This window comes from Lepisosteus oculatus, chromosome 2, assembly GCF_040954835.1.
Source record: "Lepisosteus oculatus isolate fLepOcu1 chromosome 2, fLepOcu1.hap2, whole genome shotgun sequence".
In the NCBI taxonomy this organism is placed as follows: Eukaryota; Metazoa; Chordata; class Actinopteri; order Semionotiformes; family Lepisosteidae; genus Lepisosteus; species Lepisosteus oculatus.
In genome coordinates, this window is record NC_090697.1 from 2393656 (window position 1) to 2419421 (window position 25766).

Consider the following 25766-nt stretch of genomic DNA (forward strand, 5'->3'; position numbering starts at 1 on the left):
GTCTTGATTATAGTGGGTTCATCCGTCCGGCTGAGGGGAGCTGACTGCAGGCACCCTCGCTCATCACTTCGTGAGGAAGGAGTCGGGAAGATTCTCCGGGGTCAGGAAGAAGCAGGTGAGCAGCAGAGCGGAAGTGGACGAGATTACGGGATGACCTCCTCCTGACCTTTCAATTCCAACTCCATTTACTTATTTAGTAGTTTGGCCAAACCATAATTAATGCAAGGTAGAGGCATGACTTGGATTAGTAGGTTTTTTAGCTTAACTCACCTGGCTGAGGGATGGACAGTCTGACCACAAGCACAAGACTGATAGAAGCCCAAGAGAAATGAGTGAGAAGTCCATAACACCGATGCTGAATAGTTATTGGTGTTTAGTAAAATGTATCTCATCGGGCATTTAGGTTGCAGAAGCATTTTATCTGCCTTTGAGGAGCATTCTGTGTGAGGAGTTTTGTTTTTTTAGGATCCAGTATATATTATTTACATTTACTGCAGGCATATTATAAAAGCATGCAGGTAAGTGGATTCAGTTTGTGATTATCGTGCTTTAGACAACTGTGTGTCAACAGCCACACCCACCTTCTGGTTTATGCTAACTCTCTGCTCTTGTGTGATGACAAGGTAAGAAGTGGTATTTTATTTTTAGAAATAGAGACAATTAGAACAATCACGGATTCATCAGTCCCCACAGGATGCTGGAAAAATGTTGTACATCATGATAGAATGCATACATCTACTGAACACAAATAGTAGCAATTGATTGTGTCATTTAGCCAAAGTAATGGGTAGCAGCTTCCCTTCACAATATCATAACAGGTACAGTTCAAGGAGTAAAAATACAGTGTGCCTTTTGTAAACAGTACTTTTGTGGATATACTCTGCATTTCTAAACTCTGAACCACAGCTGTTTAAAGAATGTATTTAAAGGCAGCTTACTCACCTGACTATCTCTTATGGTGATTGTGCAAAACCTGGAAAACACCATTGAAACTTAATTGGCAGTGTAATCTGGCATAATTGAAGAGAACATTAATATTTAAATACTTCAAAATAAAATCAATCAGGAAACCTGAGCCTTGCATCGAACATACAGACTGCAAATACTATGCCTACATGCTCTCCTGCTTTAAATTCCAACTTTAAATTATTTCTGTACTTAAGTAATGTTACTTTTAGTTTAATTGAATAATAAATATGCTTTCTGTAATCTAAAAACTCATCTTCATTTATCCTACATTGTAGTAAAGGGATTTTCTCAGTTTTCTCTCTGGAATACAGCAGCTTTACCTGGATAATAGTCACTTGCAGCACATGTCCTGCTTCTATCCACAGGAGCGTCCCGCTGGCAGAAACTTTGAGCTGCCGAGTTCAAGGCCTCTTTGAGATTTTCAGCATAATAAACATTGATTGCAGAAGAAGCGAAGTTACATTAAAAGAAGGGAAGAAGAGGAGTTACATCACAAGTCATCAATTTTAGATTCAAGTTATTTAATTCTAGTGGGTTAAATATTATCAATGACCACTTCACTATGTTGTTTCCTGGCCTTTTTTTCCCATTGATCGTCTGTTACATTTGTAAGTATCTAACTAGAAACTGTATGATGCCCTACTGGTAATATAAATTAAACATTAATGTTTACAGACATGAACAGTTAATCAATATAAAGTAGTCAATATAAAAAAAATGGTCAATATTGAAATTGATGTTAGTTTGTCTAAAACTGTATTGAGACATAATCATATGTTTTACAAGGAATTAACATGCAGATAGTTTGATGTGAAAGTTAGACACAGACATGGTACACATCCAAAATGAAATGCAGTGTTTGAGACAACTAGCTGCAGAAGGAGTTGATTTGTAAGAGATAATCCAGTGCTGTGTATGCAAAATGTATTTAAAAAATATTACATTCAATATTATAATCACATTGAGAAGAATTTGGGGACTTTTATTAATTGTTTCTCAGTATTTGTTGATGATTTACATTAGGAGGTGCATGACTTTGCAGCCATTTATATTCAGTCTTGATTTGTCCATCATTTATTGTATGATGTCTGAAGATATTAATTACAGGTGAAACAGCCAATAAATTATGTAGTTTTGCATGACTGATGAAGGCATATTATATATTTATAAGGAGAAACTAACAGTCATATCACATTATCCACGCATTGTTCTAAAATAAAATGAGGAAATATCTTTGTTACAATTTACAATAGTGTTTCTGGTTTGCAGTGGGCCCTGGGTTCAATTCTTGGGATGCGATCTGTGTGGAGTTTGTATGGAAACCCAAGTAAACAAGGGGTCCTGAAAATAAAAACATACTAGAAGGCTGATTGGCTTCTGGGGAAAACGACCCCGGTGTGAGGGTGTGCACCTTGCGATATGAACTGGCTTCCCTCCCAGGGTGTATCCTGCCTTGCGCCCGTTGCTTGTGGGGATAGAGTCTAGCTCCCGGGCCACCGGAGACTGAATGAAGTGGTTAGAAGATGGACTGACTGTTATTTTGCTTGTGGAGCATACTGAACAGCCACAATGCAGAGTCAACTAACACTGAATATGGTGCACTTTTAATCTGATCACATATTAGTTGTATCAGAGTCCAGATTAAAAACTGATACAACACTGACAAAGACAATACCAAGCACCATCGTATTGCTCACCATTTATTCTTCCTTTCCAATCTCCTGTTATAAATTGTGACATTGTGCTGAAGAATTACATTATCTATTGTGTTTCTGAATACAAGTGAACAGTAGCAGAGTGCTTACGCACGTTTTCTGATCTGCAACCGCAGTACTGCGATAGGACGTCTTTTATTGAAAGCAGCCTCTTTTTAAGATGTGATATCTACAGTAAATATAAAGTTTATTTTTGTACGAATGTGGAATGTGAGCAATGATATCAATGCAGAGAAAAGTCAGTGATTCTCCCGAACGTTTTCGTGACAGCGGAATATATTGTCGGTGAGTTCTGCCCAAACAAGAGCCGTCAAACACGCATCATCGCATAAACAAAATCTTGCTTGTTCATGAATTTCTGCAAGGAAATCGCAAACTCTAACTCGGGAAGCAGAGGCTCGCTTTTTCTGAACTGTCTAGTGTTTCTCGAAACCGGTAACTGAACGAGTTTCTTCTCTTGTCTTCAGCCCTTGGAAAATAATTTGGGCAGCAAATTTACTCGCACTTCCGGCCTGCACAAGGAAGTTTATGTATGTAGCCTTAGCAACGACAGAGTTCCTTCTTATTATAATCTCTGTTTCTTCACTTCCGAGAGAATATCCAAACAGCTGGTGAGATTTCCTATCAAACTGTGTGTGTGTGATGTCTTTGCAAGACAGAGATCCAGTGTATCAACATGTATTACAGACAAGCTATTCGGGATGTAGAAGATTGTTTAATCTGTTTCACAGGACAGTTGTGGTCATTTGACTTTTTATATGACTTTTTTATATTTTTATATGACTTTTTTTCTTCCGTAGAGATCCATCATTTCATTTTCTACTTCACGCGTATTAACCCAACAACCAGTATTTAAGAGCTTAGATGAGGGAGCAGCAAAGGAGCAAATCTTTTTCTTTCTCTCCTCTGTAGATTTTGCGCAAACTCGAGTTTCAAGTCGATCTGCAGCAGGTGTTAGGATATTATTTTGAGAATGTTGTTTTCACCTTCTTTACTAAAATCAAGCAGAATAGCTTTTTTAAATAATTTATGCTCAATCGATTGCTTATAAAAGTAATTTGTTTTCTTTCAGGTTCCAGTCCACATTGGAGAAATGAGTAAAAACAACAAACAGTTGAGGTACTGTATATAAAACTAGGGATGAGCACGACTGCAATACCATCGTTGCAATGTATTTCGACGTTGAAGTGTATACTGTGTGTTCTGCATATAGTAAATGTTTGTAGAGAGAAAACAAAGAATTAGTACGGATTGCTCCATTCAGTGAAATAATTCTCGTTTTCCACTTCGGTGTATTTTCCTTATTCTTATTGACGTCAACTTCGGTGTATTTTCCTTATTCTTATAGACATGTCGTGAGTAGGGTTTTATGTTGCTGTACAGTATGTCATTGTCATTAACTTCATTATCATATATTTTCCCCCTGTGCTTTCTTATAGGGAGTCTCGGGGTTTGGAAGTAGAGTTAATAAAGAACCTCCAACAAAAAGTTTACTTTCTTGAACTGGAAGCAACATTTCTATATCCATTTTACACGATTTCAGATATGATCAAGGCCCCTTTTAAATTGTTACCATTTAACAAAAAAAAAGCCTGTTATGACCTGGAAAGATAAGGATCAGCAGATTTAATCTAAATCATGCAATACATTTAAGCTTTATTTTATAAAACTTTAAACATAACAACAAATAATTGTTATATATATTCCTGTAGATGTTCTAAGTAATTTGAAGTTATTTATTACAAATCTCTATCTGTGAATTTTGAAATTCATGTGACTGATTAACTCACGGAAGTAAAATGCAGATGCTTTGAACTGAAACTGATCCTTGACGATGTTTATGAACTCGAGAAAAAGCAAGGAAAGCAGCTGAACTGGAGCCTCAGATCACCTCAGAAGCAGAGCACATGCTGAGAAGCTTACAGGTACATGCAAATAACATGGGAGATCAGCAGCAGGACCTTTAAAGCCATCATTAAATGACATGAGGCAGAGTCTGTTTCAGTTTCTTAATTATAACTGTAAGGGAGCATTAATATTTCTAAATCTTATAAAGATATTACATTAAAAAGTTACCGCTGCTGCTTCAGTTAAAATTAACATTTGCTTTTAGTGCAGTATTGATTTTATTGTGTCAGATCAGAAGTCATATTTAGTTTATATGGATGGATTATTTGAAGATATATTGTTGTATCTTTCCATTTTCTAAATAAGAATTGATAAGTTATGTTTACTCATAATGAATTTTAAAATGAGAAAAATATTACTGCTGTCAAATTCAGTATTCACAATGCTAAAAGTAAGTTTAATAACATTATACATGTCTTATCTGCATATGGCTTGTCGTGACTTTGTACTGTCATTATTCAGGAACTTCAGTCACAGTCTGATGGTCTTCATATTGAATTAATGAGAAAGGAAGGAAACATCAATATATTACAGACTGATAGAGAAAAAATAAGTGCTGAGATTCAAGCTATAGATGGTAAGTTATCTTAGGTTCCTCTAGCTCGCTGTGATTCATACATCATATGTAACTTCAGGTAAGCAAGTGCAAAACCTATCTCTTAAATTGTTTTTTTTCCCTATTCTTTCTTACATAAACCTCCTTATTCTAAATTTCTTCAGATGGCCATTTGAAGGATAAACAGGCTCTTATAAAGGAGATAGTGCAGCTGAAGAGGTTGAAAGAGCATGCAGACAGACAGGTTTCTCAGAAGGAAATGGAGATACTGAAGACTAGGCAGGAGATAGAGCAACAGCTGACAAAACTCAAAAACAGTGAATTTAGAGTCACTTTACTGGAGCATGAGGTGAGTTCTGTTTCATATGGGATGCTTGATCTCAAAGTGATTTAGCAAATCTCATCGATTGACTGCTGAAGTCACTTTTATGATGCAACCACAATCTCACTAAATCAGTGGGTGCATCAAAAACAAACACAGGTTGTTCATACTAGTATTAAATAGGTGATTTAGGACACATTAATAGCAGAAGGGAGTTTTTTTAATTATTAATATGAATTGCACTGCCATTTCTTGCCATTGCACAGCTGCAGCAGAGAGAAGATCAGCACAAGACAGTAGAGATGCATCTGTCAGAGAAGAGAGTGGAGTTGCAGAAGGTGCACTCAGCAGTGCATGAAATGGAAGAGAAGCACTTCTCGAACACAGTTACTATGCAAGACCACATCACAAAAGAACTGAGGTGCTGGTGATACATTTGAGTCAGTGTTCTAGTAAGGGGAAATCTTGATCACTAATGAAAATGTTCTGAAAAATGTTTTTGTTTTTTAATTTAAAGAATTTTAGTTCATGTTGGCACAATTTTAATTCTCATCGAGAGCCGAACCAGCAGTTTGACTTAATACAGACATGGAAGAATTTAATGTTTTTACTTCAGCTTTATCAAGCTGTAATATACTGTATATAGCTTGATAAAGCTGCATTAAAAACAAACCATTAGAGTTCTGGATGTGATGAAACAACGTGTACCAGCAAAATTCATCCTATTTATATGTAAAAAACAGCAGTCAAATCCTATTAAACATACCGCATGCATGTGTGCAATACGAGTGTTCTCACTTATAGATAATACTAACTACAGTTTTCAAGTTAATTATATATTGAGAACCTTGTGTTCATAATTACTACAGTATTTCACACTAATAAATAATCTGAAGGGGTCGCATATGCTTCCTTTCTGATGAACAGAGATGAGATATGTTTTCTCCATCAAGAGCAGCGAGAGAGAGATCTGAGAGCAGAACGGAACAGATTGCTGAGGCAGAAAATGTCTGCAGACTGTGAGACCCTGGCCAAAGAAAATTCGGAGTTACGCTCTCGACTTGCAGAGCTGTCCAGACAGCTGGATAAGGTGCAGTATCCTAAGTCAAACAGTACAGTACGAGGTGATGCCGTTATTGTACAGGATGTTGCTCACACGTGTTCTTAGCTTCACAAAGTAAGGTTGTGTGCTATGGATTTAATCATAATCCATCCGGTTTTCTTGTTCATCCTTCCAAGTTGTCGTTTTCTTAACAAATGGAACATATACAGTACAGACTGTATACAGGAGGGACAGTTTAGAGGCACCTTGACAGTGTGGGAGAACAATGGAGAATTGAATTCTGCATCACTTGTCAGACTGCTGAGCAGTAAAGCGCTGTAATTACCCCAAAATTAATTTCATGTTAATTTACTGAGTGACTATATAGTCAGATATCAGTCAATAATTAAAGTGACTTTAGCCCCCAGATATGCAACACAGGCTAGGAAGACCTTATGTTTTTCACCATAGTCTCCTTGTGGAATTCACACTGCCAGCACCACTTCGGGAAGTGCAGTAAGTGACAGTTGTACACGCTGCATTACTGTGAATGAAATAGGAGTCAGCAGTGTGAAGAAAGAACTGCGAGGCACTCTGGTATCATTCCTCAAGATGACAGTGTGTGCCCAAACACAGTCAAGGTTGCACTGCTGAGCTACAAGAGTTTTTGAGCAAGAGGTCTCTTGTTCCATGCTTTTATATAATGTGTATGATAAAATCAGCTGTCATATTTGTTCGTGTAGCGACTGCTCTGACCAAAATAGCTGAAATACTTGTCTGAGGACACAGGTTAGGAAGAAAATATCCTAATTTCAGAATTTGGGGAGGAGTGTTGTCCCTCTGTCCCCCCAGCGATGGACTAATAGAACTACATGAAGTGTGTGTACCTCTGCAGGAAAGGGCTCTGATGGGGGAGAGCGTCTCTCGGCATTCCCATTCCCTCGTCCAGCTCCTCTCAGTGAAAGACAGCGAGAAGCAGCTACAGCATCAGCTGAAACAACAGAAGGAAATTCTGGATGGAGAGAAAGTTAAACACAAGGAAATTATGGACAAGGTACAACAAAGTCAAACTATGTTTTCCTGATCATAGGGAGAAATTCCAGCTAATTGAACAAGTCAATCACTCTTTGACCGTGCATAAGAAACATGGATCTTATGACATACCCAGGGGTAGCAGGATCTTTAAAACAGGAAACAAAAGTGAAACAAAAGTGCTGTTTTGTCTGAACCTTCCACCCTCTTACAATGTTCATCATCAGCTTCCATTCATGCCACTTACAGACATACCAACTAAATATACTACTGCAAATCGTTAACAAAAAACGTTTCTTTTGGAAATAAATTTGATTTATAGTCTCACATTGAACTTTATATCCCCTTTAATTTTCTTAATTCCGAAAAGTGAACAATTACAAATAGTGCAATGGGATAGTTACAGAACTTTGGGTATTAAAAATGAGAATGTAACCGTTTAGGATACTAACGTGGACTGAAGTGCAGGAAAGTGTACCCCCAGCTAGCGTACGCCCTTTTCCCCCAGCTGTGCCACATACTGTAGGCTGTCCAGTCACCATAACAGGCCTGGCAGGAAACTCCCAAGAGTCGAACGGTCTGGTCAGAAAGCACTAAGAGCTGGCCAGCTCAAGGAGCATGCCAGACGTGCAGTGTCAGCTCGGCCTCCCAACTGCAATCCCCTGGAGAAGGGCCTGGGTTCAGACAAAACTGAACTCCCTGTGCCTGATGGACCGGGTCAACTGAAACATCTGCGGAGGATGGGTTCTCGACCTTGACCCATCCCCTGGTTCTCTCTTACTCCCAGAAGCCCCTGGACAGCACAGTCCTGGACAGAGCTCCCAGACAGAGCCCTGGAGAAAGGAATCCTAGAACCAGAAAGGGTCTGCTGGGACCATGAAAGGTAGCCCAGAAAAAGGAGAAAAGTGAGAAGGAATAAGTGCAGGGTGAAGAATGGGACAAGAGCAATGTGCAGGTTAAAGAGTAAGACTAGGGCAGCGGTGACAGACAAAGGCTGAGGCTGCAGAGCTGGAGCTCAGGACACAGGGCTGGAGCTCAGGACACAGGGAGTTCAGAGCAAAGATGAAAAATCGGAGAAGCAGCACTGCCTGCCTGCATCACGGGTTCGGAATATGTAGATGGAGCAGCCTGCTTCAGCGCTGTATTTGGAAAAGGCCGTTATAAGGAAGACCATGGTTCCGACCAGAGGAGGCCCCTGGTAATGGTGGAAATCTGGGCAGCTGAGGAGAGATGAGGTTATGGAATAATTGGTGGTCTAAAAGGTGAAAATGAGCCGAGACCGGAAGATGACCCAGTCACAGTGGTAAGCCATGGGACGTTGTGAGCCTTCGTTAGAACGCTCCAGTTTCTCATGGCAACCATGAGCCGAGAGACACCGCAGGCTGGCAGGCATAACGGTAGATACTGTTATAGTAGAAGTAAATTATCATTCGTCCAAGTCGACTTGGGCCCCAAAATCCAGCACTGAGCATAAAAAATGTCTAAGTAGTGTGGGAATGCTAACCTTGACCCTAGCCGGGGTTTCAAATGAGCAATTCTGCAATCTGTCTCTGCAGGCCCCGAATCATGAGATTTGAAAAGTTACTGAACCCAAAAACTATTAGTCCAAAATAATCAAAACTATTGAAAGAAGCTCTTGGAATTAAACATTTTTTAATAATGTATCTTCAATATCTTACAACTTCTGATCTGACTCAGCTTTGCAGTGCAATTACTGGACCTGCATGAGACTGTGCTGTACTGTACCTACATGAGGGAGTTACTCTCTGTTTAGGTTCTCTGGATGTAGTCTTGATGTCTGCTGTTTCCCTTGTTTTCTCTCTCTTGCTGAAGGACAGGAGATCCTGTACCTTGATGTATTAGGCTTACAGTGCCTATAACAATTATTCACCCCCCTTTTACTTTTTCCCATTTTATTGTGTTACAGCATGGAACCACAATGTATTTAACTGAGAATGTTTGCCACTCATCAACACAAAGAACTATATAATGTCAAAGTGAAAAAACAATCCAGATATTTTACTAAATTAATTAAAAATAAAAGATAGAATATAATTGAATGCATAAGTATCCCCCCCCCCCCCCCACAGAGTTAATACTTGGTAGGACCACCTTTGGCAGCAATTACAGCTATGAGTTTCTTCGGGTAAGTCTCTATTAGCATTGCACATCTTGACACTGGACATTTTGCCCATTCTCTGCAAAATTGCTCAAGCAATGGGGACCATTTGTAAATGGCAATTTTTAAGTCATTCCACGGATGCTCAATTGGACTGGTCTGGGCTTTGACTGGGCCAGTCCAGAACATTAACCTTTTTGGTTTTAAGCCACTTTAGTGTGGCTTTTGCTGTATGTTTTGGGTCACTGTCTGTTGGAAGATGAATCGTCTTCCAAGTTCCAGTGCTCTTGCGGATTGCAGCATGTTTTCCTCCAGGATATTTCTGTACTTCGCTCCATCCATTATTCTTTCTATCTTTCTATCTAGTTTTCCAGTACCTACGCAGAGAAACAGAAACATCCCCAAAGCATGATGCTGCCACCACCATGCTTCACTGAAGGGATGGTGTTCTCAGTGTGATGTGATGTGTTAGGTCTGGGCCAGACCAGATTTATTCTGAAATCATGTGAAACACCTCAACTGCACACAGGTGGACTGTCACGTATTCGTAACTACGTGACTTGGAGAAGAAAAGTTGGTTACTTCAGAGGTGTGTCAAAGCAAGGCGGTGAATACCATTATGCATTCAATTATTTTATTTTTTTTATTTTTAATTAATTTAGTAAAATGTCTGGATTTTTCTTTCACTTTGACGGAAAAGCATACTTTGTGTTGATGAGTGGCAAAAAAAGTCTCGGTTAAATACACCATGGTTCCTGTAACACAATAAAATGTGAAAAAGTCCAAGGGGCGTGAGTACTTTTTATAGGCACTGTTTGCATCATCACATCAAGTGAGATGTATAAATACAGTACTTTACTCGCTCACACAAACGGATGGATGATTCAACCGTCCATTTTTTAACCGCTTCTTCCACTTCAGGGTCCCCAGCAAGCAATGGGGGCAGGGTGGGATACACACCGAATGGGACAGCAGTCAGTCGCAGGGCACACACAGAGACCAACACAGACATGCACACACGCTCACACCAGGGCCGGCTTTCCCTAGCATGTCTTTAGATTGTGGGGGTGGACTGGAGAACCCGGAGGAAACCCACATCAACACGTGGAGAACATACAAACAACATGCAGATTGCACCCCAGGAATTGAACCCAGGGCCCCAGACTATCAGTGTAAAAGGTCACTTGTGTTGACTTTGGCCATGTTTAAAGTGATGGTGCCAAGTGAACTCGAAACAAGTCTCTGCCTGACAGGTTTGAATGGCTATTGTTCAAGTTTAAGTGAAGTTTTCAATGTGAGAGTTTCATGGCCATTAATGACACTGTTTACTCCCTGAAACAGATCCTCCTCCTGGAGCAGGGGAGGACCTCTGCAGAGCTGAGCGGAGCTACAGTGAGCAGCCGACGGGCTGAAATGGAGGCCCTGCTGGCTAAAGAGGAGCGAGAGAACGTGAATCTTCGAAGGGACAAAGCCCTGCTAGTGGATCTTATTTCCAGCCTTCAACAAAAAGTAACATCTGTGTTTTTCAAGACAACACTCCATATGTATCCCCCTTGACTGCACATTCCTGTCAATAACAGCATAAAGTAACAGTAACGGATATACAATAACAGATTGTATATCTGTATATAAAACAAATTGTAACAAAGCTGGAGCACTAGAGGGCACTATTGTGTTTAATAAAATGTGAAAAATTATACTGCTTACAAACTAGACTGTTTGGAGGTGAAAATAAGCATTAGACTTTTTAAAGATTTTTCTCTCTCCATTGAACCAGTTCAACTAAGTTATTTTTGCTAAGCATAATCAAATTTGGACAAGCTGTTTAAAAGAAATAAACAACACTGATGCAAAGGGCGATCCCACTTGAGGAACTAGTTTTCCACGGTTTCCCTCCAGCACTTTCTGTTTACCAGCCTTTCCTCAAGGACTCCCTGTTTTTACGAATTAAAACTGTAGCCGTTTGACTTTCGGTTCCATGTATTTTTGTCATAAGCATACACTTAATTTGACTTTCGGTTCCATGTATTTTCATTGCAACATTCTATAAATAAATTGCAAATTATTACAATGCCAGGAACTCAAGATACTGTACATCTTTGTCTTGTGTTACAGCTCATTGCAAAGGACAGCGAGCTGGCACAGATATCCTCCAGAATTGAGATATATCACAAGGACATCTCAACTCTGAAGTCCCTACAGCTCAGTGAAGAGAAGACGGCTTTAAACAGACACCAGCCTGTCAGAAAAATGACAGACTCTTTAGTACAGTACTGAGAGTAGTGTGTGTTGTTTTTTCAAAGTACTGATTTTTATCTTCAGTTCAGAAGGAATTTAATTAGGAGCAGTTATAGTGGATGTATTAATTAAAAAGAATGGTAGATGTGTTTGAAACTTTTAAGAGTTTGTGATCATGGTATCAACTTAAATAAATTTGTCTGATGAGTATTGTCACTTTCAGAAATGTGGTAGTGTAAACAAACGAATTACAAATCATTAGACTATAAATAATGAAGAACATATTCCGAAAAACAACCTACACAGACTGGTCATTTATAGCTTTATATCTGGGGTATCACTAAACTTTACCTTAAGTAATGCCAAATTATGTTATAAACTCCAAATTTGTCAAGTATATATAAATTAAAATATTTCATAGTGGATTCTTCAGGTACTAGGTAAAATAAACTTCATTGTCCCATGGGGTAAATATTTATGGACACGCTTCTGTACCGCTGAATACATCACAAAACACATCTATTGTACTGTACATGCCTAACTCATTACAAACAATGGCACGTTAAATATAACAGTAAGCAGCTGGTACTCGTCATTTTGGACAGAACGAAAAGTGTCATACTGTCTTGATGAAAATGTATTATGCAAAGGAACAGGTATGGGTTTATTCCATGCTGAAAATAACGCAACGTTTCGGCTGTTGAACCTTCTTCAGGTCAGCCTGAAGAAGCCTCCACAGCCGAAACACTGTTTTTCTTCTCTTTTCAGCAGGGAATAAACCTTTACTGTACTTGTTCCTGTGCAGCCTACGCGTGCTGACACAGCTACCTACTTGAACTACAATTTATGATGGTAACCTCCTTGTTTACTTTATTATTGCGACTCACCCTGGTTAAAAGGGTCAGCCATTTCATGCAAAAACCAATGAAACCGAACCACAACTTTCAACAGACTAGCTGAATTCCTAACCGAAGACAGCCCACCACACGGTGTTTGCTATGCTTAAAGAAAAGTTTGATCAGCATTTTAGAAGCTCGTTGTAAAATTAATTTATTTTAAAGTGCGTCTTATTTGAGCTTTTACTCACTCGAAGGAATAAAAGTAGCGTGTGTTCTCAGCGCTTTAAGGCAGTAATAATAATAACCTTCAGTGCCGTTTGCGCGGTGAGGAGGCTGTGGCTCCGCCCTGCGGGAGCTGGGGTGTGAGTGACAGCAGAGAGACCAGGAGTCAACACAGGCGGCCGGACGGACCGGCCTCGGCTTCAGAACTGGTGAGGCAGACGAGGGCCGCTCAGAACTGGTTCTGGACTGGAAACCGGCACTGCGCCGCTAACATGGAGAGCAGACAGCACGGTGAGCCGCTCTTCGTTACTGTTCTGCACCGGGGACACAAACTATCCGCCACTCTTTCTTGAAGGATGAGAAATGTAAGATAGTGCATGTGAAATATCCACGGCTTGTGACACACTTTGACTGCTGATCTGCAGCGGCACATCTGGTTTGGCAACATTGCACGGCAGGAGTAAACTTTGCGCTCCTCCTTTTTAAATAGCAAAATATTTTCTTAAAACAACTGCGCGAGGTTTGCTTATTGTTCAACTTTACACATTAGAGAAAAAATAGAACAACGTCATAAGATATTTATTTAAGTACATTTCAGATTTTTCCTTTTGGCGACGGTTCCCCGATTTCCTTTCCTGTATACTTGATCTTAGCGTTGTTGTCATTAACTTTCTTTTTTTTTTCAGTTTATTAATTCATTTCCTTTAACACGAGACTCATTTGTCAGGATCAAATACAAAATGCTGTCGATGCGCTGCAATAGGTCCTTTTCTGCCAACGCCAGTAGTTCGGAGACAGGCGATGAAGCTTTCTTGCGCTTCTGTGTTAATTTGGAGATTTGAACTGTTGAGGTTCCTTGTTCTCCGAAGACCTTTGGCTTTCTGTCGCTGTCTGATCATTTATTTATGTGACCACCTGAATAAAAAAATGATTGTGTCGCGCAGAACAAAGGGAATGGTGTAGTTTGTTCAAACATTATACAAAAACTGTCCCCTTGGTGCTTTTTAGCCCTAAGAAACAAAACGAGATCAAGTCTGTATTCCGTAAGGTTTCATATCTACGGCACTTCTACAATTCTGTCAAATTAGAATCTAAATCTTCTATAATTCTGTCATACAGTTAGTACTGAGAAGAACACCTGAGTTATGCAAATATTCACGGTGGTATTCTAGCTGTGAGTGTCGTGGATCATCTCGAACAGGTGACGCACCTGTTCTGTGAGTCCCCCTGCACGCTTCATCTAGACTGCTGGGGAGTAGCAGAACTGAACCTTATATTCATGATTTAGTTCTCAGTTCTGCTGGGAGGAGGAGGCGTTTGAGTAGTTGCAGGAGTTTAGAGGGTTTAATGACTGGAATAATGTTAGTGTATGAACGAGAGGGGAGACAACTTGGTTAGCAAACACCAGAGATCTTACGATTTTTATAATGCATATAAATTTTTTTTTTTTTGGAAAACCTAGGAAAAGGTCCGTTTTCATTAGGAAATAACATACAGAAGAAGTGAAATCTCCATGAGAGTACTTACCAGGCAACCTGTACTATTTTCCATACATGGTGGCTCTGTGGTTAGTGTTGCTGTGTTGCAGCACTGGAGCCCTGGGGTGCTATCTGAGTTAGTACTGTATGTTCTTCTGTGTATGTCTTAGTTTTCTTCGTGGGCTCCTCCTCTCACCGTTCAGAAACCTACTGGCAGGTTAATTGGCTTCTGGGAAGATTGGCTGTGGTGTGGCTGGTCATGTCTGTGTCTGTGTCTGTGTCCAATGATGGACTGGCGTCCTGCCCAGAGTGTGTCCTGCCATGTGCCTGCAGCATGCCCGGACAGACTCCCCCCAGACCCTGTATTGGAAGAAACAATTAGGAAATGGAAGAGTAGCAGTTTTCTCAGTAGTCTATTAATGCAGCAGTAATAGTTCTAACTAAGAACTATTGTTGTGTTTGAGTTTCGTCCTGCTACACATTAACATATAATTTTAAATTTTACTATACAATAAAATATGAGTCGTTTTTTTTTAATCCAGGGGAGAGTGGGTGTTTTTGATAATAAAATAAAAAATGGAAATAAAATAGATTTGATGAACTATGTCTTGCATTCCTCCATTCTTTCCCATTAGTTAGCAGAAAGCTACTTATTCCTCTTCAAGCCAGGGAGTCTGTTAAGGTTATAAAAACTGTCACTTTCTGAACACCGGTTCTGAAAGTGGAATTTACACAGTTTTACACCTCCTTCGAGCCCACTGCACTGCAACAAGACAATTACTGTGGTAGGTTATTTAAACTGTTATAATTACAGTGAGTTGTAACTCGCGGTTGTAATGCCATTGTAGAACTGTCTTTTGTGGTGTCCTACATTCACCCTAATAATCTTGAGACAGGCCGGCTTTCTCTCCCCTATCAGCCGGGTGCCTGGAAACAGGTTGCTCTGCCCAATTTGTGTCAGAAGAGTAGAGATCATTTGTGTGTCCTTTAATTAGAGAAGATTAAAACGATTCAGGAAGAACACGGAGAAACTTCCTTTGTAACCTGTATGTAAAACCTCCCACTAACTGCTGCTGAGGAACTAGCTCCTGGTTGTTGTTTTCCTATTTCTTTTTCTTTACTTGTCTGTGTCATATTTTGCACTTCACTGAAGTATGTATTATACACTTTTTCAATCCTTCGTGCACGGAAAGATGGTCCATCGTTTGTGATTTTTGCAGACCAGAATTAGGCTTCTTGCACAGCCTCTTGGGTAAAAATACATTTCCCTGCAGTTTCCACTGGTTCGTGTTTCACTGTTGATTGTGTTGAAGTCCTTTTGGTCGATTGTGATAATGCATTTGAGGATTTAGAAATCTTAAATCAGATGTCCTCTGTTAAGGACTAAAAAGGATCAGTTCCAGTCAAATATCACAACACAGTACACTAGTCTTTCGACCACACAGGAATGCATCTGGTCTCTCTTCACTATACTAGAATTCAGAAAAGCAATTTCTTTTTCATAAAGTAACTAAAATTATACATAATATTAAGTAGTGATATTTGCTGTATGCTCTATACATTTGTATGATATATTTGCTTTAAGCTGTCTCTCAGACCTTTTCAAAAACTTTATCTCATGAAAATAGCTTTATTATCTCATTGTTGACAGTGAAAGTATTTGTTAATTATAATGCTACAAAAGTTGAGAAAGCGAACTTGGTAAGGTATTAGTTAAGGTAGCATTCTGTATTGCAGCTTGGGAAATTTAAGGTTAATTCGTTTTGTAACGAAGTGACAGGATTTGGAATGCAGTTTGAAATCACTTGTTCATTGTCTTATAAACACTTTTATCATATATTTGAGACTCATTGTGTAAAAAAATCTTCATCAAATATGAAACAGCAAATCTATTGAGGGCATGTTCTGTAGCCCTAATTCTGTTGTTTAGACAAGTGATTCATTTACATATTTTACCTTGTGGGAGGAATGAATTATTTCCCACTTGTGTGAAGTGAGACTGTATCAAACCATGTGAATGGCTGATGACTGTGTACATCTGAATTGTCAGACTCTTTAAACAAATTTCTCTTCTATACTTGAACTTTCATGAGAGTAAACCACATATGAAACCACAAATACTGTAGCAATGATGTGAAAGAAATCCTTCTAAAATCCCCACACACCTTGTTAATTTAAGAGGTGAAACAGTTTTTCACTTCCCTGCCTGTCTTCTGTGTAGTGGAGCTGCTCCTATATGTACAGCCCTTTCAGATCCTCTCACATCGCAATTAAATGAGTTATGCAAATTCAGGGAAATGTGCATCTATTCTATATTTTACAACTGTTTTAGTACAATGCTCTTAACAAAGAATATACCACATGCTTTTCTTCTACTGGTGTTTGTTACACAATAAATAGTAGTAAGCTGTAAAACATTTTCATCATTGTTATTTCATAAAATCTTATCCAGATAACCCCACCTTTCATTTAGAAAGATTCTCACTCTGTTTTCCAGATACGATAATGTCTTCCCTCGTGGACTGTTTTCAGGCATAGTATTCCTTTCTGCTGTTTGAGCACATCCAGACACATAAAAACTTAAATACAAGTGCTTTAGCTTATTCCTCATGTAAAACATCAGGGCTCCATCTCATCATTCATAATCCACCAAAGCACTTCTGCTGATTGTTTCAGTGTTAACAAAAATGTTTTTCTTCATTACTACTGTGGAAGAATGCAAAGCTGAAATATAAAAAGATGGAAGAAAAAATATAACACTTTCCAAGTGACCGTTTTCTTTTTCTTCATTCATTCTGTTTTTTAGCATGGAACTAAGATCTGCTCCTGCTTTTGGAGCTCGCACTCTGCAACAGGTTTCCACTTTAACCTTTGTTACTGTTTTTCTGTCGAAGGAGTCAGTGTGCACACGGCCAGTGTCACAGTATTGAATAGCTCTGCATGTACAGTACAAACATGCAGTACTCTGGCAAATACTGCACTGCTGGTGGACAGCTCCCCCAGACTCACTGGGAAACACACATTCATTGCAAAATTAAAGTAGACAACAATTGTTGTGGAAAATATCATTTGATATTAATGAATAGGACTGTAATAATCAAAGCCAGAAGACTGGACGTTTTTTGAACTAGTTCCCCTTTTCTGTTTGTGCGCAGCGTTGTGTGAGTGCAGGTGTAGGGTCTGCTCTGTGAGTTGTGAGCAGTAGCAGAGCACGTGGGTGGGACAGTGAATGTGAATGGACGGACCCCAGAGAGCTGATTCTGTGTAGGCATTCTGGCTTTTTCATCTGCATGGGAAGTTCTCTCTCCTCAAGTGGTGTGAGTGTGGAGCTGTGTCATCCTGTGAGCTACAAAACTGTCCTGTGTTTTTTTTTGCTATTTGATCAATTAATATCATTCTTACAAAGCTAAAACAAATTTTAGTATAAAATGCATTGGTGTGAATGTGTGTTTCCTGAGGAGCATTTTAAATGTGGTTTGTTCTTCGGTGGGGCTGAAATGTACTGTATTGTCCAGGCAGAGCAGCTTAGGCAAGTTGAAACCGTCAAATCATGTTAGTCAAATATATGGAATATATTATAGAATTAAAAGGGGTTCATATTAAAATCAGCAGGTATCCTGACCAGTAGGTAAAATATTTTAGATAATTTCAGGGGATTTATAGGTAATCATTTGAATAATTGAACATTCAGATCAACGTCTTTTCTTATTATTATTGTTATACAGGTTGAAGCACAAAATGTTTAAAAATGTTGGACTGCAAGGCAAAGACAGAGACACATGTCTGGACTGAGGATTCTCCTACACTTTTACAACATGTCCAGGAATTATATTGACAATCTAGCAGTCTTGTTCTGGCTCTGACCTTTTAATCAGCAGCACAGGGAGTTAGACGTCACTGTCGACTTTTTTCTGTTTCACCAGCATCTAGCCAAAGGAGTACCGAGTTAAATCCAGACCATCAGATAATCTGCTAAGAAAATCCCTCTGATTACTGTAATGCTGCAATTATATAACTCTTTGGAAAGAGGGCAACATGTTTGCTGGACTGTAAAATAAAGTCCTCGTTTGTTCTCCTTCTTATTAATGTCATATTTGAATGCCTCCCAGGAAAAGTCAATACGAAGGATCCGAAACCTCTTGTTTTTTAGTCAGCCTTTTGGGCTGAGGATATTAAAGTCAGGTCTTCATCAATATCTCTAAAATTAGAATGAGCGTTGAATTAATTTACTGTCTTAACGTATAAGGCAGTATTAGATGACCAATTTTCACTTCAACAGATTTCCCAGTAAAGAAGGCTGTAGCTCTTTAATGTTTACAAATATTTTCCATCCATCCTTCCATTTTCTAACCATTTCTTCCAGTTTTAATTGGGAGGGAGCCGGAGCCTGTCCCAGCAAGCCATGGGCACAAGACACAGGGTTACAGATATTTTTTAAATCATTATCTTCTAAAATAACCAATTAGTCAGGACTCTGAACTACCAACTATTCTGGAATGTAGTCTTTAATTTCCATACTACTGTACATGTTTTCTTTGCATTAAAAATTAAACCAGGTGTATTTCAGAGAGCTGAATGACACTGTGAAGTGGAGTGATATGATCATGTTACAACAACCTTTTGAAACAAGAGCTGTAGAACGCAATACAAGGCAACGAGTATAATAGATGAACAGGAGGATAGTATGATTAAGCAAAAATAACACTAGTCCTAATCATAACTTTTATTAGTTCTAATCATTACTTGAACGACAAATTTACTGTAAAGAAGACATTGAAGATGTTTGTATAACAAATTGATGCAAGTGTGATGATGTATCAAATGTAATCAAGGCAAACATTGTATTGCACCACCCAAAGATAATCTGAATAAAATTGATAAAGATGAAAATGGTGCTGGCCAGCATGGTGGCACAGAAGTTAGTATATGCCTAACAACACTGGGGCCCAGGGCTGCTGTCTGAGTGGAGTTTGCATGTTCTCCCTGTGTTCACATGGGTTTCCACCCACAGACCACAGACCTGCTGGTGAGCTGATTGACTTCTGGAAAAACTGACCCGAGGTGGGTGGGTGTGTGTGTGTGTGTCTGCCCTGCGATGGACTGGTGTCCCATCCAGGGCGTACCCTGCCTTACGCCTGCCACAGGCTGGGATGGGCTCCGGATCCCCCACGGCCCTGTATGGGAATAAGCAGTTTGAAAATGGATGGATGGATGGAAAACAGTGCCTTTCTGCTCTTGGTGTGAGTTACCATCTTATTCCCTGTCCACATGGGATGTAGATGACCAAGTCCCTGTAGGAGATGGGCAGCACTGTCACCAAAGCCTGCTGGCCAAGATAACAAAATACAGTGAGGGTAGAAAATGGATGGATGGTATATATGGATTTATAGACAGTGTAGTGGGCGCTTTTGAATCAAATGTATGCTTGAGATATTCACTACTGGACAGTTTTTGTTTGCTTCTTTTCTTTAAGTTCATGTTTGTCATGAGTCTTTCTCTACTAAGCCAAAAACCAATTTAAGTAATCTAGAATGAGAGGCATCACATGAGGTATTTAGCAGTGTGATGTTCAGGTGACAAGCTGGTGGGAAGGAACTGGAATGACTTACTTAGCCAGTGACTCATTAGAGAGTTTTTGCACAACTGGCTGGACAAACGTATTAAAAACTGAATATATTTATAATTAGTCTATGCGATATACTATACACAGAAATCTGAGAAAGTCTGCACAAGTTATAGAAATGTTGTGTATAGGACTAGTGAATAGTTCAATAATAGTTGAATAATATAAATAATTTTGCAGAATCGAGCTTGTTTGCTTCTTCATGACCATTCCAGGTGTGGCAGGTATCAGTATTCAGTAAATTTGTTTAACTTGTTTCATTTGTTTATCTTGAATAAGGTGCACTTGTACAGTATGTGCTTTCTGAATTCTTTTAGCTCTGATGACATCTTATATTTAGTTGCAAGTCTCCAGTTTAATGTGAAAAAGGCTTGAATTCTCGCAAATTCATATAAAAAGTATCTTTGAAGAGAAGCAGTAATGTGCGTTGGGGTGGAAGCTACACTATTCCTTTCTTTGAACAAAGGAATTGCTTTTTTGCCTAAAGCAATATACTGAAATATGCTTTATACATACGTCAAAGCACTTAAGAAACACTATGATTCAATACCAGTATGTTTTCCTCACTTGTCCAGACATTTCTCATAAATATATTCAAGCAGAAGGCATCTCTGCACAAGAGCTCCAGCAGATGTTCACCATTATCTGAGCACAAGCATGCAGATGTTGTGTCTCCATTCTGTCTTTTAACCAGCGGCTGATCAGCAGTCTTCTTTAGAAACAACAAAACTAAACATATCATTACAAAGCTTATTCAACACCTACAGGTACAGTACATGATGGTGTCAAGGATCCAGCCATTGTGTGACAATAACCTCAGATTGAAACAGAAAGGGCTGAGTGTCTCTCCGAGGGACTAATGGGGAAATATGTTGTCATGTTGCAAGATTCATTGATCATTTTAAGGGCATGTTTTAGCAACAGGTAGAGCAGATGTCACAATGCTGTCATAGTGTTCTGCCGTAAGTTTGCTGTCAATAGCAGCAAGCCAGTTCCTGAAGCTGACGTAGCGGTCTAAATCTGCCCAGAATTCAATTGGCACCTCCAAGCAATGTGACATGCAGCCCACACTACTGGCACATAATGTGAAACTAAGGAGGTCTCCTCTAATATGTGAAGCACTTTAGGAGTCCTTGCAGTGAGGTGAAAAGTGCTATACAAATATAAGCAATTATTTGTGCCACTCATGCATGTAAAACCATCTTAGTACATGTTTGTTTACAAGCATGTCTTAACATGTTCACTCGCTTTTTTAGTGTTTATATGGTTATATACTGAAAAGCAGTAAATCGTGATATGTCTCTTAACATAGTTCTGTATGAGAAACATAATTAGAAGCTAAAACAGTTTGGGGTTTTTACGCAGTGTTTTAGTATACTGTATGTATGTTACATTTATAGCCTTGGCAAACTGGAAAGATCTGTATCTGTTATGATAAATAGTTTTAATTATTCACAAGACAATAGTGAACTTCTTCCAGTCGGCAGCTAAAACAACTGTTTGCAGTTGTATGGCCTAGGATGTATATTTGAAAAAGATTAATTCTGGAATTCTGGACAGTGCAACTTCAGAACAAACAATGTCAAGGTCTTGTCAGGGGCAGCTTTTCAACTGCTGCAGAAACGTTCGGAGACAACTGCTGTAGGTGCAAGTGTAGGGTTTTTAAAAAGGCACAATCTTTCATTGTCATGCAATATGGATTGCAAGATACATTGTGGATCATTTTACATACAGCATTTCATTTATATAAGGTTCTACCATTTTCTTGATCCACACCTGTAATAAACATATAGCAGTATCTCAGTAAATATACCTTTTTTGTTGTTTTGATAAAATTCAAAGCAATAAGACGTTTTTGTTCCAAATGAATAAAAACATTTTCTAATTATTTTCTGAAGCTGTAATTTGCTTCAGACCCTCTGATATAATCTTTAAATTATGGTGTTGTGTTTATAGTGTCATTGTAGTTTTTGGAAGAACATCAGAGTGGCTTTCAACTCTATTGAGTACAAAAATACTGTATTTCAATCAGCGATTTGACTGAACAAAAGAAGCCTCAGGTCTGCACAGGATGACTGCTGGGTAATTTTAGTTTTTCTTGTTTCTTATGAATTTCACAAATTCTAGGAAAAGTACTAGATGTAACCTTGAACTTAGTGTAGCTAAGTGTGTGATGCCGCATATTTTTAAATCAGGCGTACAAACATAGATTGGTTTCTAGAGGAAACATGTTTCTGAAATAGATTAGCAATTTGAAAACCCACAAAGTGTCCAACAGTATGAAGAGTTCAGCAGGAAATTAAAAGTGACTGTCTTAGGTGTATTGTGGTATACTATTAATTATACAGAACTACAAAAGAAGGGCTTTTGGGATGTTGCTGAAAGAAGTAATAACAGTTGAATGTAGTTGTCATACAGTATCATTTTGGTAACCACAAAGCCTAGTTGTCACGCCCTCTGCAGCCAGAGGGCGCTCCTTCTCTGACCTGTCCCTAGTTTCCGGTCTGCTGTCCTTCCTGTCCCTCTCTTTCCCTTGGGCTATATATTTCCGGGTCTTGCACTCTGTCCTGGCTCAGCATTGATGTGTCGGATGTCTTGAGACCCGCCTAGCACCAGGGCGCCCCACGTCCGCTCCCTGAGGGCATAGGTTTCTATACGGCATTCCTGAACTCTTTGCACTAATGAGCCCGGGCCTTTTTCCCGTCTCGCCGCTACGCATATGGGTCTTTTTCCGCTCTCCTGCTCCCCACGGTTAGTCCCTTTGGACGTCCGTGACAGAATGCTGAGCCACCTACTGACCCCGCGAGCAGCGTTTTTTTTTGTCTTGCCGCAGTTTTTTTTTCTTGTTCTCTGGGCCGTTTTTTTTTCAGTTCCTCTATTCTAATCACTGGATATCACTCCGATCTTCCGTGCCTGTGAGCGGGTCCTGTACCTGGCTTTCCTCGGGTAGATCACTCCGATATCAGTGATTGAATGTTGAGCTGGCTTGCCTATTCTTATTACTGGATATCACTCCGAGCTTCTGTGTCTGGAGCGGGTTCTCGTGCCTGGCTCTTCCTGGTCTTGCTCTCTCCGATATCAGTGATAGAATGGTAAGCTTTCTGCCGTTCCTCCATTCTTTTCGCTGGATATCACTCCGGGCATCTGTGTCTGTGAGCGGACTTCGGTCTGGCTTTCCTCAGGTTGTCCACTCCGATATCAGCGTTAGAATGTGAACGTGCCATTTGCCCAGTCTGCGGTATTTTTCCCCAGCCGCGGGATACGAACCAGCAACCTTCCAGCCACAGGCGCAGATCCTGAGCCACAGAGCCACCGCACTGCCCCTAATTCAAATTTAATTCAAATTCCATCCCTGCTGGCAATTATTAGGCTATCATCACATGCTTCGAGTCCTATCATATTATTCCACTGCTTATGAACTAGGAACCAGACATTCAAGAATTATTTTTCACTTAGCACTAAACAGTGAATAACTATTATGAACAATTGCTTCACAGTGGTTATGTTCTCAGTTCATGCTGTTTAATTTTAGTTTAAGTTGTTTAATTTGAAAACAATGATTATCCTACATATTTTCAAATTAATACCATGTTTATGTCCTAAGGTTAAGAATGAAAAATTGTTTATGAAGGTGCATGGAAATATTTCTTTCTCTACATCCCAAAATGTATACAGAATCATACTTTTAATTAAATTTAATGGTTGGATATCCAGATCATTAGCATAACCAAAATTATAAAGTACTTCCTAATAGGTGGAAGCTAATGAGCAACATGAACATTATTATAAAACTACACTGATGTTAAGTACCAATGTAAAACATGAATCCATCACAAAGTGTAGTATTAAAAGTGTTGCATACCAATGTAGGAGAGACTCGGTTTGTTCTCTACATTTTAAGTTTTAACTTTACATTCTCCCTACCATTTGAACATTTTATAATTCATTGTAAATTCTTAAGCCTGAAGAACTGTTATTAATGTCATTAAAATAAAAAGTTAGGTCCCGCAATGTTAAATTAGCTAAAAATAAATCAGCTAAAAAAAGTGTACTTTTGTTTGATAACATATCATTTTCGTACAAGACTTAAATCTGACATTTGTTATGATTCAGAGGAAAATTAGTCATTAGATTTAAGGAAGCTTGACCATGGGTGTTTTGCAATTAGTGTACTCAGGAGTGAAATGTCTTGTTGGTAATCCACGCAAATAACAGCTGAGTTGCTGTGTGGTTCAGATACGCAGTACTGGAGGTATGCATGCAGAAATAATGTGTTGCTGAAGCTTTTTGAAGGTACCACTCGAAGCAAGGTACGGTAATACATCACAAGGAGCCTGTTTACTTGTATGATTTTTTAATCATAGTCCTAGTTATCTGTGTAGCTTGCGAGAGGCAAGAGAAAACGTCTAATGAGTTATACAAGAAAATATGCTTCCAGATTCAGAAGAATTCACAAAGGTTACGAGTGGATAATCCTGAGGCACCTTAGATTTGACTCAGACTATTTATAATGTCTTGCTTTTCATTATTTCAGATTGTTCAGTACTTTATTGTTAATTATAATGTATGTTATTTATCCCCAATACATATGTCATGTTTTTAATATAATAATAGGAATTTCCAGGCATAACAATATATTAGATGGCGCACGATCTGAGTTTTTTCTGTTTTAATCGGCTGGAGTGGAAAAGGCTGGACCTTGAAACGTTTTTCATGGTTTTATTAATAGTAGGGCTCCCGGCAGGATAAAGACAGCAGTTAGTTTATTACTGAGAGCACATTTTTAAATGCAGCTCTTTTTGAGCTCTGTATCCACTCAAAGAAGTTTCGGGAGCTTTTGGCAGTTTTAATGAGACCTATGTTCTTTTTAAATAATAAATACTATAAATCAATTACCACGATTATTCATTCTCTTTAAAGATACAGAATGTTTTTTTAATAATTAAGAGTCTGTACTTTGAACATCTAATCACCTAAGCCTACATAATCACCGTAGTCATCCATTAAACAGAAAAGGCTGCCAACAGCTCACAATTACTGATCACATTGTATTTGTTGACTCTACACGTCCCCTGGACCCCCTGTGGTCTGAAGGCCAGATTATCAGCTTCATGCAAACTCCGCTTTGCAGTCTTTCCCTTTCTGTACACAAGGCTTGTTACTGCAGCCATTGGTGGTTTCGTATTCTTATCAAAGCTGATATTGAACAACAAAATTATTTGTATATATTACAGTATGTTATTTATATAGATTGTGCACCTCCAGATTGCTGATCAAAATCAGACCTTTCATCTATTAATTCTCAAGAACAAAAGCACATTTCAGCATCTGTTAATACTTTAGTTTCAGTTAATTTACTAGCATTAAATAATGAGATGCAGTAGGATTTAACAGGGTCAGTATGAAAATGATAATCTCTGAAATGATGTGGACGATTGATTCTTTTTATAATCATTTTAGTATGATTTGTCATCTCTGGGACTTGTTTTAATTTCTAAATAAAGTGTGTTAGTGCTTTTATAATATAGAAAAAATACATCTCCAAAAATCTTATTTGACAGACCCCTCTAACTGCCAGAATGACTTTTGGCTTAAAAAATTCCATGTGTACTGTTTTTTTGGTGGTAACATCTGAAGTGCTTATTTGTAACCTTTAAGAACTGAGCTTATACCCAGAGAGAAAAATAATTATGTAATATGATG

At 38.9% G+C, this 25766-nt stretch overlaps 2 protein-coding genes across 3 annotated transcripts in view; both read left to right on the forward strand.

Annotated features, from left to right (window-relative positions):
* Window positions 1-46: 46 nt before the first annotated feature.
* Window positions 47-12111, forward strand: LOC107078749 (paramyosin-like). The gene is made up of 11 exons (XM_015358483.2): window positions 47-115; window positions 3757-3803; window positions 4124-4204; window positions 4531-4609; window positions 5055-5169; window positions 5313-5497; window positions 5737-5891; window positions 6398-6560; window positions 7408-7566; window positions 11005-11172; window positions 11779-12111. Exons 2-11 carry the CDS (start codon window positions 3778-3780, stop codon window positions 11938-11940), a joined length of 1293 nt encoding a protein of 430 aa, XP_015213969.2. The 5' UTR covers window positions 47-115; window positions 3757-3777; the 3' UTR covers window positions 11941-12111.
* An 810-nt stretch (window positions 12112-12921) lies between these two features.
* The window catches only part of tpd52l1 (tpd52 like 1), a 30529-nt gene continuing 17684 nt past the window's right edge, over window positions 12922-25766 (forward strand). The window contains exon 1 of one of the 2 annotated variants that reach the window (XM_015359722.2): window positions 12922-13253. In XM_015359722.2, the coding sequence (XP_015215208.1) occupies window positions 13235-13253 (19 nt within the window). In that variant the 5' untranslated portion in view covers window positions 12922-13234. The remainder of the gene's footprint in view (window positions 13254-25766) is intronic. The other variant, XM_015359727.2, reaches the window with a different exon arrangement.